The sequence below is a fragment of the Stegostoma tigrinum genome, chromosome 7 (genome assembly GCF_030684315.1).
Source record: "Stegostoma tigrinum isolate sSteTig4 chromosome 7, sSteTig4.hap1, whole genome shotgun sequence".
Lineage (NCBI taxonomy): Eukaryota > Metazoa > Chordata > Chondrichthyes > Orectolobiformes > Stegostomatidae > Stegostoma > Stegostoma tigrinum.
The window spans coordinates 63,245,793-63,261,824 of NC_081360.1; the positions used below are offsets into that span (position 1 = coordinate 63,245,793).

At 38.9% G+C, this 16,032-nt stretch overlaps 1 protein-coding gene across 6 annotated transcripts in view; it reads left to right on the plus strand.

Moving 5' to 3' along the window:
* Positions 1-16,032, plus strand: part of scn1laa (sodium channel, voltage-gated, type I-like, alpha) — a 176,456-nt gene that overhangs the window by 76,464 nt on the left and 83,960 nt on the right. For all 6 annotated transcript variants that reach the window (XM_059647325.1, XM_059647329.1, XM_059647324.1 and 3 more), the window contains exons 14-17: positions 5,577-5,815; positions 6,819-6,992; positions 7,223-7,579; positions 7,985-8,461. In XM_059647325.1, coding sequence (XP_059503308.1) covers positions 5,577-5,815; positions 6,819-6,992; positions 7,223-7,579; positions 7,985-8,461 — 1,247 coding nt within the window. The remainder of the gene's footprint in view (positions 1-5,576; positions 5,816-6,818; positions 6,993-7,222; positions 7,580-7,984; positions 8,462-16,032) is intronic.

Sequence of the window (16,032 nt, forward strand, 5' to 3'; positions counted from 1 at the left end):
AATAGTTACACCTTCTACCATCGTCTTGAGGCCCTGAAGTCCAAAATTCATGGATCCTGCTCATTTGTATTGATTAAATGCTCCAGTGCAATCCCCACAATTATTTTTAATCATGAGGAACAATTAGTTCATAGCTAGTGCTCAACTTGCTAAGAGTGACTGTGCCTAGTTAACTATGGTGCCTTCTTCATGCTCACATAAAATAGAAATTGTTGGAGAATCTCAGCAAGTCTGACAGCATTTGTGGAGAGAGAGCAGAGTCGACATTTCAAGCCCAGTGACCCTTTTTCAGATCTGTTCAGTTTCTCCAGCAATTTGTTTTTGTTTCAGATTTCCAACATCTGCTGTTCTTTGTTTATTTTTCACTGAACAAAATCAGAATTTTCTGGAGAAGATTAAGTTCTGAGTTCTCTGAACTACTGAAAAGGATTCCCTTCCCTTCTGTTTTTCTTTTTTTTTGTTTACTACTTCATGCTGTCTTGCAGTGACATTTGTTTATCTAATGATCCTAGAAAATAGAGAGATTGGCAATGATGAGAATGTAATATTGACAGCCGTTACATTGGGGTACACTGGCACCATCCTATCACTCCAGATTGTTGACTTGAGGAGATCAGTGAAACTGAGTAACAGAATTAAGCAGCAGATGAAGAAGTAGGGAAGATAAATCATAGCATAAATACAATTGATTTTAATAATACAAAAATAGATAGTAAAAGAGGAAGTCTTATGAAGCCATGCAAACAAGAGAAGAAGTAAATTCATGTGAAATATTTTAATATCTGTTTGAAGTTTCCACTTGGTTTCAAGCCCTAAATTCTGCATTCTTAAATGAAAGATGCATCAGTTTAGGGAAAAAGGCTGAATAGCTGTTTATTCTGAAGCTATAAAGCATTTTTCTCCAGATTTTTGTATGAAATTGGCCAATGATTTCTTAGTTATCCAAAGATAGGCTGCAGATACTCTTAAAGAACAGTCTGGTCATGAGCCCAAATATCAATACCATTAAGTCCAAACACAGACATTAACAATATACATGCCTTTTACAGCATAACTGCACAGTTTAACTTGCTCTTGTTGTATTACAAAGCTTGCTACCTGTGCATTCAGTTCTCATATTTACAAATATCCATAATACCCCAAGCACAGACATTTGCTTAATCTATGACTTGCAAGCTGTGTTGGATTGAGCCAGGGTGGTATGGAAGCATGTCTGATCAAAAGGAACTTTTTTCGGTGGAGCGTCTGATCATTGGGTGTTGATCAGGGTCACAGTTGAGTTTAGAAAGGGGGGTGTAATGTTTGGTTGGGCAGGTGGAGTGGCATCTATTTGGTAGTGTTAAGGTCAGAAAGGTGGTGATGTCAGGTCTTGGACTGGGTGTGGGAAACTGGATTGGTTTTGGTGGGATTTTGTGCTGGTTCCTGAGATGTTGTATTTCAGGCGTTTGGTTCGGGCGAGGTCAAGTAGCATTGTGTTGTTGCAGAGAAGGGGAAGGGATGCATTGAGGCTTTAATTTATTCATTACCCAGGGGTTAAAACAGGGTCTTTAGTTTCCTTGGTAACTATTCTGCTTATGTGACATTCTCTAACATTTATGTTTTTTTTCTGAGAGAGTAACACAAACAGGGAGTTACCTGTCAGAATTTAGTTCCTTCAGAGCCTGTCATGTCAGGGATTGTCACAGGATCCCAATGCACAACTCCAGTCCACACTGCAGAAACTATTATCTAACCATAACAATGTCTGGGCATGTGACTTTTAGAGTCAGAACAGCCTGAGATTTTAGCTGCTAAGAAACAATTTACATACAGTATTGTGATCAGAGATAATGGGAACTGCAGATGCTGGAGAATCCGAGATAACAAAGTGTGGAGCTGGATGAACACAGCAGGCCAAGCAGCATCTCAGGAGCACAAAAACTGATGTTTTGGGCCTAGACCCTTCATCAGAAAAGGGGGATGGGGAGAGGATTCTGAAATAAATAGGGAGAGGGGGGAGGTGGACTGAAGATGGATAGAGGAGAAGATAGGTGGAGAGAAGAGTATGGGTGGGGAGGTAGGGAGGCGATAGGTCAGTCCGGGGAGGACGGACAGGTCAAGGGGGCGGGATGAGGTTAGTAGGTAGGAAATGGAGGTGCGGCTTGAGGTGGGAGGAGGGCATAGGTGAGAGTAAGAACAGGCTAGGGAGGCAGGGACAAGCTGGGCATTTTGGGATGCATTGGGGGGAGGCGAGATTTTGAAGTTTGTGAAATCCACATTGATACCATTGAGCTGCAGGGTTCCCAAGCGGTATATGAGTTGTTGTTCCTGCACCCTTTGGGTGGCATCATTGTGGCACTGCAGGATGCCCAGGAAGGACATGTTGTCTAAGGTATGGGAGGGGGATTTAAAATGGTTCGTGACTGAGAGGTGCAGTTGTTTGTTGCAAACCGAGCGGAGGTGTTCTGCAAAGCGGTCCATAAGCCTCTGCTTGGTTTCCCCAATGTAGAGGAAGGCACAACGGGCACAGCGGATGCAGTATACCACACTGGCAGATGTGCAGGCGAACATCTGCTTGATCCGGAAAGTCATCTTGGGGCCTGGGATGGGGGTGAGGGAGGAGGTGTGGGGGCAAGTGTAGCACTTCCTGCGGTTGCAGGGGAAAGTGCCGGGTGTGGTGGGGTTGGAGGGGAGTGTGGAGTGGACAAGGGAGTCCCGGAGGGAGTAGTCTCTCCGTAAAGTAGACAGGGATGGGGATGGAAAACTGATTTTGGTGGTATGGTTGGATTGTAGATGGCGGAAGTGTCGGAGGACGATGCGTTGCATCCGGAGGTTGGGAATCCCTCTAGTCCTCACAAACCACCCCGCCAAACTCCGGATACAACACATCATCCTCTGACACTTCCGCCATCTACAATCCGACCATACCACCAAAATCATTTTTCCATCCCCACCCCCGTCTATTTTATGGAGAGACCACTCCCTCCGGGACTCCCTTGTCCGCTTCACGCTCCCCTCCAACAGCACCACACCCGGCACTTGCCCCTGCAACTGCATTTGCTACACTTGCCCCCATACCACCTCCCTCACCCCCATCCCAGGCCCCAAGATGACTTTCCGCATCAAGCAGATGCTCAGCTGCACATCTGCCAGTGTGGTATACTGCATCCGCTGTAACCATTGTGGCTTTCTCTACATTGGGGAAACCAAGCGGAGGCTTGGGGACCGCTTTGCAGAACACCTACACTTGGTTTGCAATAAACAACTGCACCTCCCAGTCACGAACCAGTTTAACTCCCCCTCCCATACCTTAGACAACATGTCCTTCCTGGGCATCCTGCAGTGCCACAATGATGCCACCCAAAGGGTGCAGGAACAGCAACTCATATTCCGCTTGGAAACCCTGCAGCCCAATAGTATCAATGCGGATTTCACAAACTTCAAAATCTCGCCTCCCCCCAATGCATCCCAAAATGCCCAGCTCGTCCCTGCCTTAACCTGTTCTTACTCTGACCTATCCCCTCCTCCATCTCAAGCCGCACCTCCATTTCCTACCTACTAACCTCAACCCACCCCCTTGACCTGTCCATCTTCCCTGAACTGACCTATCCCCTCCCTACCTCCCCACCCATACTCTCCTCTTCACCTATCTTCTCCTCTACCCATCTTTGGTCCGCCTCCCCCTCTCTCCCTATTTATTTCAGAACCCTCTCTCCATCTCCCTTTTCTGATGAAGGGTCTAGGTCCAAAATGTCAGCTTTTGAGCTCCTGAGATGCTGCTTGACCTGCTGTGTTCATCCACTTTGTTATCTTAGATCCAGTATTGAGCTTGACTGTGTTGTCTGTACAGTCAGGCAGTTTGCCAACAAGTGGATATTTGACTATGGAGAATACCTGTAACCTGTGGAAATGTACACCAGTATGTAACACTTTCTGTCGTATAAAGGGGTTGAATAAGACATTGTAAATCTAAACAAACAAAATGGATTTGTGCGGAAGTTATTAAAAAGCTTTTTAAAATGGTTTAGATAATAAATAGCTTGAAGAGGATTATAATAAATCCTATCCTCAGCAATTGTAATCCCATTCATCCATGAACTACGAACACAGTTGAATGATTTTTGAAAAAGCGACGCATTTCTGTGGGGATTTGACAATATACCTGAATTATTTTGTATGTCAAAATGCAAGTCATTTTTAATTTCTGCATTGGACAAAATTATTAAGAATAAAATTGAATAACTCTCCCCCCTCCAAAAAAAAGGCCGGGTGCTCACAATTTGTAGTTATTTCTGTTCTTTCCCCTTTGGCACCAGGCAAAGTTTCTGCTGCCTGCTCAATTCTATGATCGCACCATTTGAGAGTGGCTGTATGCCTCAACAGGGTCAGAATCTCATATGAGATTCAAACCATTTAACGCTAGCCAGCATCACTTACCGTCAACTGATCCTCTTAAAACAGAGGAGCAACTTGGCTACAGCCAGTGCTGTAAGCATTGGAGAAGAGGGCCTGAGCAGAAATAACTTGGAATAATGGTGTGACAGGGCAGAGATAAGACTCTAAGGTTCTTATTGCAGCACAAGAGTTGGACAGGAGAGGTCTTATCTTTCCACAGGAAACCAGCAGACTCTTCAAGCAAACACTGCAAAGGCATTTGGAACAAATAACAATTGCAACCAATTCCTGAGGGTGTAGATGCAGTGCAAAAAAAAATTAATCACCTCATATGATCAACGTCATATTTGAATGCCATATACTTAGAACTGAATCACACCCCACAATATCAATTATGACTCATACTTCACTCTTAGTTCCACAACATCCTCACACACTTTGTGCTACTGCAACTTTCATAACCATATCTTACACATGGCACATGCCAGTATGTTCAAGGCACACTTTCTGAACAAATTGAACCATATGCCTCCAAGTTGTTTTTAACTTTCTCCTACAAAATAAGGCTGCAAGCAAGAGATACAGCTGTGGATACACATGGCTGCATGTTGTCATCCTGAATGAAGATGGATTGTTATGCATCAGAGGAACAGCAATTACAGCAGCTAGGTTGAAACTATCAAAGAAGTTGATATGTTTTTATTGAATCCGTCTCCAACTTCCCATTTCACCTATGTCATCCATCTTTCCTGATGAATAAACTGCAGGTTGTAAAATTATGCCGCTCTTACTTTCACCCCCTTCCATTTCCTTGCTGCAACCCTGTCCTTGAGTCTTTTCTATAACAGAAGAGTGAGAGGAGACTGCTGAATAAAAATAATATGACTGAGAGAAAGTGAATGTTGGAATGTTTAGTTCAAAAGCTCTGTTGTTGAACTAATGTTGCAGATCTGTCAATTTTGCACACTACTGACATACATTCCCTGCACATACATTGAGAACCTACCCAAAATGACTTCAGGCATGGCCGAAACTGAAACAGGATGTCATGTTCAACTTTAAAATGCACCTGCAGTATTGCAAATGTGAGCACTGCACAACCTGACTTTGTGACCATTTACTGTCACAGCTTTCAGATTTATATAAAATTATTTGTTTATTCTGGCATTTTTTAATAACTGCATTTTATTTGCATTTTGCAGAACTTGAAGAATCACGACAGAAGTGTCCTCCATGCTGGTATAAATTTGCAAATACCTTCTTGATCTGGGATTGCCATCCATACTGGCTAAAAATAAAGAAAATTGTTCATTTAATTGTGATGGACCCCTTTGTGGATCTTGCTATTACTATCTGCATTGTGCTGAACACTGCCTTTATGGCGATGGAACATTACCCAATGACAAAGAGCTTTGAAGATGTACTCACATATGGGAATTTGGTATGTGTTCTGCCATCAATATCTCCTAAATAACAAGGAGTCCTATAAGAAAGTCTTCTGAAATAGAAGTTGGTTAGTTTAGGCCAATATTAGTTTCCTTTTAACTAATTAATTCAGTGTGGCTTGTCATGCAAATTGAACATTTTTTTAACAAAGCAATTAAATAACAGATGTTGAAATGAATATTTACGAGGTGGTTATTAAGTATTTCTTATTAAGATATCTTAGAACTCAACAATAATATTTTAATAGATTTATTTATTCCACTTGAATGTCAGCAAAGTTATCACAGTTTATCAAGATGTACATTGCAGTTCATAAAAGTCAGCGTTGATCACAGACTTAAACTTGCACCAATATACTACAATTATAGAGAAGAATACAATGCAACCATGCACATTTTCATAGCAAAAAAAGTTTCAAAATTAAAGCCAAACAATTTTTTTTTGCTGATGAGTGTACAAATAATGAATGTGACTCAGATTGCAATGGAATTTTTGGTTCAAATTGAAAAAAAAATCAATTATTTTAGTGGATGCATTAATCCATTTATTTTAAATGAAATGCCTCCATTAAAAACATTATAGCAAAACCCAGGTTGACAAATAGAGAATAAGAAAATGTGACCCTCTAGGCCCGAAACGTCAGCTTTTGTGCTCCTGAGATGCTGCTGGGCCTGCTGTGTTCATCCAGCCTCACATTTTATTATCTTGGATTCTCCAGCATCTGCAGTTCCCATTATCACAGATTAAACACACATGATTGATTGCTATTGTGTCACTTTTCCATGAAAACTAATAGAGACTGACTGCAAAATTTGAGATAGGTACGATACTTGCCTTACCTGCTAGTTGTAAGGACACTGTGATCCTCAAAACATTTCAGTTTCTCTATCATCTTATGACATTTACTGATCAGGTAAAAGGCTGTGGTCAGAAATTTCAGTGTGCAATTTTCAGTGAAAGGTGGAAAAAGCAACAATAACCCCCATACGTTCCCCCAGGTATTTACTGGCATCTTTACTGGTGAAATGATTTTCAAAATCATTGCCCTGGATCCTTATTATTACTTCCAAGAAGGGTGGAATATTTTTGATGGCATCATTGTAAGTCTCAGTCTAATGGAACTTGGTCTCGCTAATGTGGAAGGACTATCTGTGCTGCGATCTTTCCGATTGGTAATTATTCATTTTTTCAAACAAAACTATTTTTATGGTATTCTAATGCTACATTATTACAGTTCATTGAAAATCACTTTATGTACATTGTTGATAAATTGCATGCTCTATTTTAATTGATTTTCTGCAAGAAAAGTTACATGTGAGAAGCCCAGAAGGTATGATAAAACTACTGAAGAAAGAAATATTATGCTAATGAATAATGTTTGTCATGAACCATTGTTTTTCAGCTCAGAGTTTTTAAATTGGCAAAGTCATGGCCGACCTTGAACATGCTGATTAAAATTATTGGCAACTCAGTAGGTGCTTTGGGCAACTTGACTTTGGTGTTGGCCATCATTGTCTTCATCTTTGCTGTGGTGGGCATGCAACTGTTCGGTAAAAGCTACAAGGAGTGTGTCTGTAAAATTGAGAAGACCTGTAAACTTCCTCGCTGGCACATGAACGACTTCTTTCATTCCTTTCTAATTGTGTTCCGTGTGTTGTGCGGAGAATGGATTGAGACAATGTGGGACTGCATGGAAGTAGCTGGACAATCAATGTGCCTCATTGTCTTCATGATGGTCATGGTAATTGGTAATCTTGTGGTACGTAATGAAACATTTTTGAATTTCATATGGTTAGAATAGTAAGTTTAAACATAAATAAAAATGACAAATATTAAAAATTAGGTATTAGTAATCATACTTGTGTAAATTTAATTTTAGCACGTGCAATTTGAATTTTTTTTGGAAAAAAGTGTAAAAGTGCATGTAATCATTACTTAAGTTTGGGCTCACGATGTTGTCTTGGGAGAAATGAGTCCCTGGTATATATGTTCATTATGTTTATAGGAGAAATATTGCATGTTTAGTGAAATACCTGGAATAATGTAAAATACAAAATATTGCATAATCTTGAAATAAAAACAGACAAGGCTTTACATTTCCTATGTTATGTATGAATGTATAGCATCAATTAGAACATTGATGTTTATGCTTTTTGAACGCCAGGTATTGAATTTATTTTTGGCTTTGCTGCTGAGCTCATTCAGTGCTGACAACCTTGCTGCTACAGATGATGACAGTGAAATGAATAACCTACAGATTGCTATGGGGAGGATACAGAGAGGCATTGATTATGTTAAAAGGAATGTGCGAGAATTAATTCACAGAGCCTTTATCAGGAGGAAAGTCACAGAAGACATCAAACCTCTTGATGATTTGCATAGCAAGAAAGACATATATATTTCTGATCATGCAACTGTTGAAATCACGAAAGATGTTGACTATCATAAGGATGGAAATTGCACCACCAGTGGAATCGGCAGTAGTATGGGCAAATACAATGCTGATGAAAGTGACTACATGTCTTTTATTCACAATCCAAGCCTCACTGTTACTGTTCCAATAGCTTTGGGAGAGTCAGACTTTGAAAACCTTAACACAGAAGACTTCACTAGTGAATCAGACCTAGAAGGTAGCAAAGAGGTAAGAAGATATTTTGTTTTTCTCGTGGGTATAAGAAATCAAGGTGCATTGCAATAATGTGTGTTATAATCTTGCATGTAAAGGTAAGACTTATAGTTCAATATTTGCAACAGCTTTAACAACTGTATATAGATAGCACACATATGACATTGAAGTAGTGTGTCATTTGGAACTTTAAGCCAGCTCCACTAATCAGGAAAATCATCATCTGCTTTGACACCATTTTCTGCACTATCCCGATATCATTTGTTTTATTTTAAATATGGACATCTGTCTATCTTAATCTTGAATGTACTCAACAACTGAGCCTTCACAGTCCTCAAGGGAGAGAATTCTGGAGATTCACCTCTCTCTGAACAAAAATACTTCCTCTTTGTCTCAATCCTGAATGACTTGCCCCTTACTCTGAGATTTTGACCCCGCTTCAAACCCACCAACCGATGGGCACATGCTGCACCTGTCCTATCAACCCCTGTAAAAGATGTGTAGGTTCGAATGAGATTACCTGCCATTACTCTAAACTCCAGCGATTTAGTCTGTCCTCAAAGGACAAATCTTGTATCTCAGGAATTGTTTGGTGTGTCGTTCTGGTATAGTCTCTATGACAAGCATATTTTTTCTTAAAGAGACCCAAACACAATACTCTGAATGTTTAACCAGCCTAAAGTTTGTAAATTACAAGGTAGTGTATTTAAATGTTACAATTTGTCTTAAAACCTATGACAAGTTATATAAAGCAATATGTTTTTAGAAATATAGTTTTATGTTTTCAATTTGATTTAATTTCGTTTCCAATCCATTTAATGTAATTCTTGAAAAATTGCCGTCAATATATTAGAGAATAAAGTTTTTAATGCTTTGTATTTCCTTGCACACATATAAGTATAATTATAATAAACTTAAAATGACAAGCAACTTTATATATAACATTTCTGTTTTCATTAGGCCTCTACAATATTCCATATCAGACAAGACTAGCTATATTACAGGGAGTCCATGCTATCTTTAACTCAACATTGGTTTACCTAATATGAATAAAAATGATTCCTGTAGAAGAACAGTTTTTTACATCAATCACTGTATTTGTTCATGTCTGACTAGTTCCCTCCTTCTCCAATCCCCTGTAAATTCTTCAATATCTCCCAATTCTGCCCTCACCACCAGATTCAATTCTTATGTGGGATCGATTTATGGCTTCCTCAGCTCATCCCAATCCAATGCCTAGCCACTTAGCAACCTCAACTTGATGCAGTCGTTACTGACCATAAGAGCTAACTCAACTTTAAAACTAGAACCATTACTTCCCACCTCAAAAAGGAAGCAATGGCCTAGTGTTTTAACACTGGATTGTTAATCCATAGACCCAGGAAATGTTCTGGGGACCTGGGTACAAATCCTGCCACAGCAGATGGTGGAATTTGATTTCAATAGATATCTGGAATTAAGAGTCTAAGAGTGACTTTGAATCCATTGCCAATTGTTAGGGAAAACCCATCTGGTTCAGTAATATCCTTTTGGGAAAGAAACTGCTATCCTTACCTGGTCTGGCCTACATGTGACTCCAGACCCAAAGCAATGTGGTTGAATCTGGTCAGTAAGGGATGGGCAATAAATGCTGCCTAGTCAGTAACTCCCTCATCCTGTAAATTAATTTTTTAAAAGACTAAATTTTTCATGCCAGTAATATCTGTTGAAACTACAAAGTTCTCCTTTTCATTCTGAGATCCTCAGATGTAGTGTTGCCTTTAGTCCTTTCAGTTTATTGTGAATCATAACAATGGGGCTGCTTGGGCCAAAATTGGTAATTACAATCTTTACGATAGCCAATACATCCCGTTATAGTCATAGAGTCATACAGCACAGAAACAGACCCTTTGGTCTAACCAGTCTATGTCGACCATAACCACAAACTAAACTAGTTCCACTTGCCTGCGCATGGCCCTTATCCCTCCAAATATTTCTTATTCATGTACTTATCAAAATGTCTTTTAAACATTGTTACTATACCTGCATCCATTACCTCCTGTAGAAGTCCGTTCTACACACAAACCACACTCTGTGCATCTAAAAAAAAATTACCCCAATGCCTTTTTCAACCTTTCTCCTCTCACTTTAAAAATATGTCCCTGAGTCTTTAAATCCGCCCCCCCCCCCCCCACCCCGGGAAAAGACACCTGCCGTTCACCTTGTCTATACCCTTAATTATTTTATGAAGCTCTATAAAGTTACCCCTCCAACTGCTATGTTCTAGTGAGAAAGTTCCCAGTCTATCCAGCCTCTCTTTATAATTCAAACCCTTCATTCCCAACAACATTCTGGTAGATGTCTTCTGAACCCTCTTCAGCTCAGTAATATCCTTCCTATAATGGGAAAATCAGAACTGTTGTTTCTCCTCATTTTCCTTTACCCCATTACAGCCTTCAAGTATGGTCAGCCACTTCATTGTGCTGCACCAGATGTCTTTCATTTATACTCCTCTCATCATATCACATCCACATATCCAACATGTATGCTGTAATGTCTATCCTTCCTCTGTCCCTCAACTCCTGACTTGTCTCCGTTTTGCATGCTCCAATCAACAATTTGTAAACATTTGGTCTGTTTCTGCAGGTAACTTGATGATCCTATGTTGAAGTTCTAACCTGTACTGTGCTACTCACCAAGATCACTTGTTTCTGCTTGTTTATGATCACTCACTGACTTTCTGACTCAACTCCAATGCCAATGAATCTTACCAATTTCATCTTCATCCTCTGGCTGAGATTCTACTACCTAGCACATTACATCTACCCTTCCCAGACCAAATCTAGCTTATTTATTATCATTCTGATCTGAGCAAGCAACTTGTTCTCAAATATATTCAGTTAAAAATTTTGTTCCTCCCTTACAAATTCCTTTTTGAATGTAACACTTCCAAACATTTCACATTGTTTTGCACTTGCCATTCTTTCCACCAAGGCCTGTGAGTTTAATTTGTCCTCCGTTGTGTTTTAAAGTAAGAGCATTCAGCTATACAAGCTCTGAAATTCTCTTTCCAATACCCCCCGCCTTGTGTTTTAAATCCCTTTCCACTTTCAGCTGTCTCAGCGACTTTTATTTTTAGCCAAACTTGCCAATACTTTTTCAATCGCAAGTTTTGTGATAAGAATCAGTACTGTAGTGATTTTTCTGAGTGCCAAATGTTTTAAACTGCAGATGCTTTCCAATTTATTCACCTAATAAATTTTGAATGTATTGTTCAAAGCCTAAAAATAGGCTGTTTTTTTTAACTAGCAGCATTTGTGAAATGCACAACATTTTAGCTAATCCTACATGTGACCCAGTTGTAGATGGACTTTGTCTTTCAATGGATGTGTAGTGTGGCTTACCATTACAGTAGAACACTTATTAATTTATTTTAAATAAATGCTAATTGACCTATTTCTTAAGTTTGAAGTGATATGAGCAGTTAGTTGTATTTTGTCAAAACTACTGGATTAGTCCTTTACTACTGTTCAAAACCAGAGAAATGAAAGCATGAATCAATGTAACAGAATGGCTCAGAATGCTGATGAAACACTTTTTTCGAATGGTTTAAGAGAATTAACACAATGATTTTCTAAAAATATCATTGGTGATTCTGCTAGATAATTCAGTGAAATTATTTATCCATAAGCATCGCCAGACTGTGCTATTGAACAATCCAAACAAAAGGTAATTTTAACCTTTTCAATGGAAAACGAGGAAGGATGTGTAAAATGGGATAATAAGCTGCTACTATCACTTTCTCATTTGACAGAAGAAATTAACATTACCACCATTGTTTTCAATATGTGTTTTATTAGGCATAATCTCTTTCCCCCTATGCACACTGTACTTGCCGAAACCCTTGGTCACATGACAGGAAGAGCAAAAATCTTTGAACTGATAGTGCAAAATGGCTTTTCTGGTGTCTAATCATTCATAGATGCTTACGAGATTACGAAACGTGTGTTCTAAACAGAAATGTTGATTTTTTTTGCATAAAAAGATTTTGTCAAAAAACATGAACACATTTATATGTGCTCGAAAATTTGTGGATACTTGAATATATTAGACAAAAGTAATCAGTCTTGAAGCAATAATAATTTGACATTATTTTTAGTAAAATATTGATTATTTAGTTGTATCTTATAACTATTATTTATTGTAGTTATTTAATCCTGATTGTAATACTTACAAGTGATAATGGGAACTGCAGATGCTGGAGAATCCAAGATAACAAAGTGTGAAGCTGAATGAACACAGCAGGCCAAGCAGCATCTCAGGAGCACAAAAGCTGACGTTTCTGGCCCAGACCCTTCTTCAGAGAGGCTGATGGGTCTAGGACCGAAACGTCAGCTTTTGTGCTCCTGAGATGCTGCTTGGCCTGCTGTGTTCATTCAGCTTCACACTTTGTTATCTTGTAATATTTGCAAGTTATGTTATATCCAACACCTGATGACAATTGAGATTTCTTTTCACTTTTATTGCTGGATTTGGGCAAAACTGATCAAGATGATTCTGAGGGGTGAAGTCATCCGCCATGACATAGAGGTGGCAGGAATTTTACCCACACAGTCATTAGTGAATCAGTTTGTTATAATAACAATCCAGAGACTTTCATATGAATAATTCTCTTGTGTCAGCCCACAGATTACCAGATTTATTGAATTCAATTAATAAAACACCATGGGGGAAGTTGTACTCTCAATCACTGTGTTACGAATTGAATAACCCTTAGCCTACTCTACCCAAATTAGAATATCCAAAGAATACATCATAGCAGTACCATCTTTGATTTGCGCAGACTGCTGCATTTTCTAGCCTTGCAAAAATTCCCTTTTTCCTCAAGCAATTTCTCAACAATCATTAAACATTTTGCTTTCATGCATAACATGTTTAATGCAACTTTCTAAATCCTGCTTTTATTTTGTCTGAGAGACATCTACAAGATAAGGGCTGAATCCAGTAATGGTAGTGGATGGGGAAATGGGTAGAGATTTCAGTGTCAAGTACAAACAGAAACAGAAACTGATAACAAAATTGGGATAGCAATAAAAGAATATGTAAAGAATGCAAGCAGTAATTGAGACTGTGTAATCTTTTTGGAGAAGGCCAGAATGATGCACAAATAAAGGAAACATGAAAAAAGTCAAGTAATATGGGGTTAATCATCATTGGGAGTGTATTCTATGGCAGGCGGCTGTTTAAATTAGAAATGTGTACCTATTAATAAAATAACGTTAGTAATTACCCAATCATAAACAGTTGGTAAACGGATCTAATGAGTTTACATCATATTGATTGATTTAAGAAAATACGCAAAGCATGAAAAATGACTTCCAAAATTATGCTTTCAAAGCCAAATTCAAGTTTGAATTTGAGATTGCTTTTGGAAATTGCACAGACATTGCAGGCTATTCTCAATAAACCTCAGTTCAATGTGCTGTAGTTGTGCTTTATTTTGTATTTAAACTGAATCAGCTTGTCTGAGTACATTTTATGAATATTTTGTACATTTGATATCACATTAACACTTGGTTCTCTTTTTGGTATTTGCTTTTCTTGAATAATTGCAGTATTCATCCAGATTTCAAAATAGATTTAAGTAATGATTAGAGTAGTAACTTAAATGAAAGGAAATTAAACTTCCTTGAAAAATGCGAGCTTAAATTGCGAAAATCACTTGTACGGATGTGTATATAGTTTACATTGTTGTGAGTAAGTACTTGCCTAACACTGCACTTTTTCTAAAGAAATTGTATCCAGTTGAAGTGAATGGACTCAATCTGTGAAAATATAGTAATATTTAATTTTATTTATCCAAATATTGACACAAAGTATCAGAAAAAAAGCAGGCACCAAAAGGACATCAGGTATGAAGTCTTAATATATGAAGAACAATTGAGGACTGTGGGTCTATACTTGATGGGGTTTAGAAGGATGAGGGGGGCATCGCATTGAGACTTACAGAATATTGAAAAGCCTGGTTTTAGTGGACATTGGGAAGATGTTTCCACTAGCAGGTCAGACTAGGATCCAAGGGCACAGCCTTAAAGTCAAGAGGTGAGGAGAAACTTGTTCAGCCAGAGTGAGGTAAATCTATGGAATTCATTTCAAAGAAGGCTATGGAAGGCAGGTCATTGAGTATACTTAAGACAAGGATAGATAGATTCTTGATTGTTGAAGGAATCAAAGGTTATAGGAAGAAGGTGGGAGAATGGGGTTGAGAAACATATCAGCCATGATTGAATGGCTAACCAGACTTGGTGGGCTGAAAGGCCTAATTTCAGCACCTATGTTTTATGATCTACTTAGATGGATCATGCTGTGTCTGTGAGATTGTCAACTCTTGAACATTCACCTATCATAAACTGAACAAATATGGATAATAAGAAGGCAACTAATACTTGAGAGCAGCGCTGATCCTTTTTTGTTAAGGCAAAGGCCAAGCACCCATAATCTATGCCTACAGTGTCTGCAAGGCATGAGTTAAAAACTGAACAGGATAGAAGAATATGGAGAGGTTATCCCTGCAGAGGATTAGTATAGGTCACATATACTGCCTTTCTTTTGCCTGGCTGTGTCACTGGGGCATGGAGCTTAGTTCCAGAGGCCCTTCAGCCCACTTAAGTCTGTTTCATTGATGGCCTCCAAATCCAGTACAATGCTGGGAAGGCCAGAAAATACCCCCGAGCTATTTTTTTCTCATCAACCTGTTCCTACCTCCTAGAGCTGGTGGGACTTGGATATGGGTCTTCTGGTACCGGGGTAGGGACACTGCCTCTGCACCTCAAGAGGAGCCTTAATTACATTGAGGCTGCCCAGTTCATTGGGAACCAAACTGATCTTTTCCCTATTCATCTCTAGGAAACTTTCCAAAGGACAGAAATAGAGCTTCCCTGAAGTAGACATTTGGAGGTGAGGAGAGGCAGGTACTGCATGTGGTTTAGAGCTGTAACTCCATGATCCAATGATGGAGCCAGGGACAGAATATCCTCCTCAGATTTTAATTTCATAAAAATGTGGCTCCCCTCTACTGTCTTGACCCACTGGTCCAAGAGAGCTGGGAAAATCTAGCCCTCAATTTTGTTAGAAAAGAAAGTTATGTCTCTGCCAAATAAGTTGCAAAATAACATGAAGTCTTGCATGATATTCTACGTGAGGAGATTGAAAATATTTATATAAGGCAAATAATGGTTTTTGGAAGCGTATCAGGGAAAATATCTTTAAAAATGAATTAACTTCTGCAAGTCTTTTGTAACTACATCAAAATACCACAAATAACAGTTTCATGACCAAAACAGTGTAGTGCAGAATGTCATAAACTGTGCATTTAGCAATGATATACTCGTATATTTTCAGAAAAGCAGATCGTACTTCAAAATAATTCAACATGTGTAACTTGGTAAGAATTTCATTTGCGCTCTTTTCCAACAAAACAGAGCTTGTAAATTATTCCTGCACTCCTTGAAAATAAATCCAAATATTTTAGTATGAGGGGGGAAGAAATTTGAGGCACTTTTTAAGTCCCTGATTTAAACTGTGCGTCATAACCATAGAGATCTAAC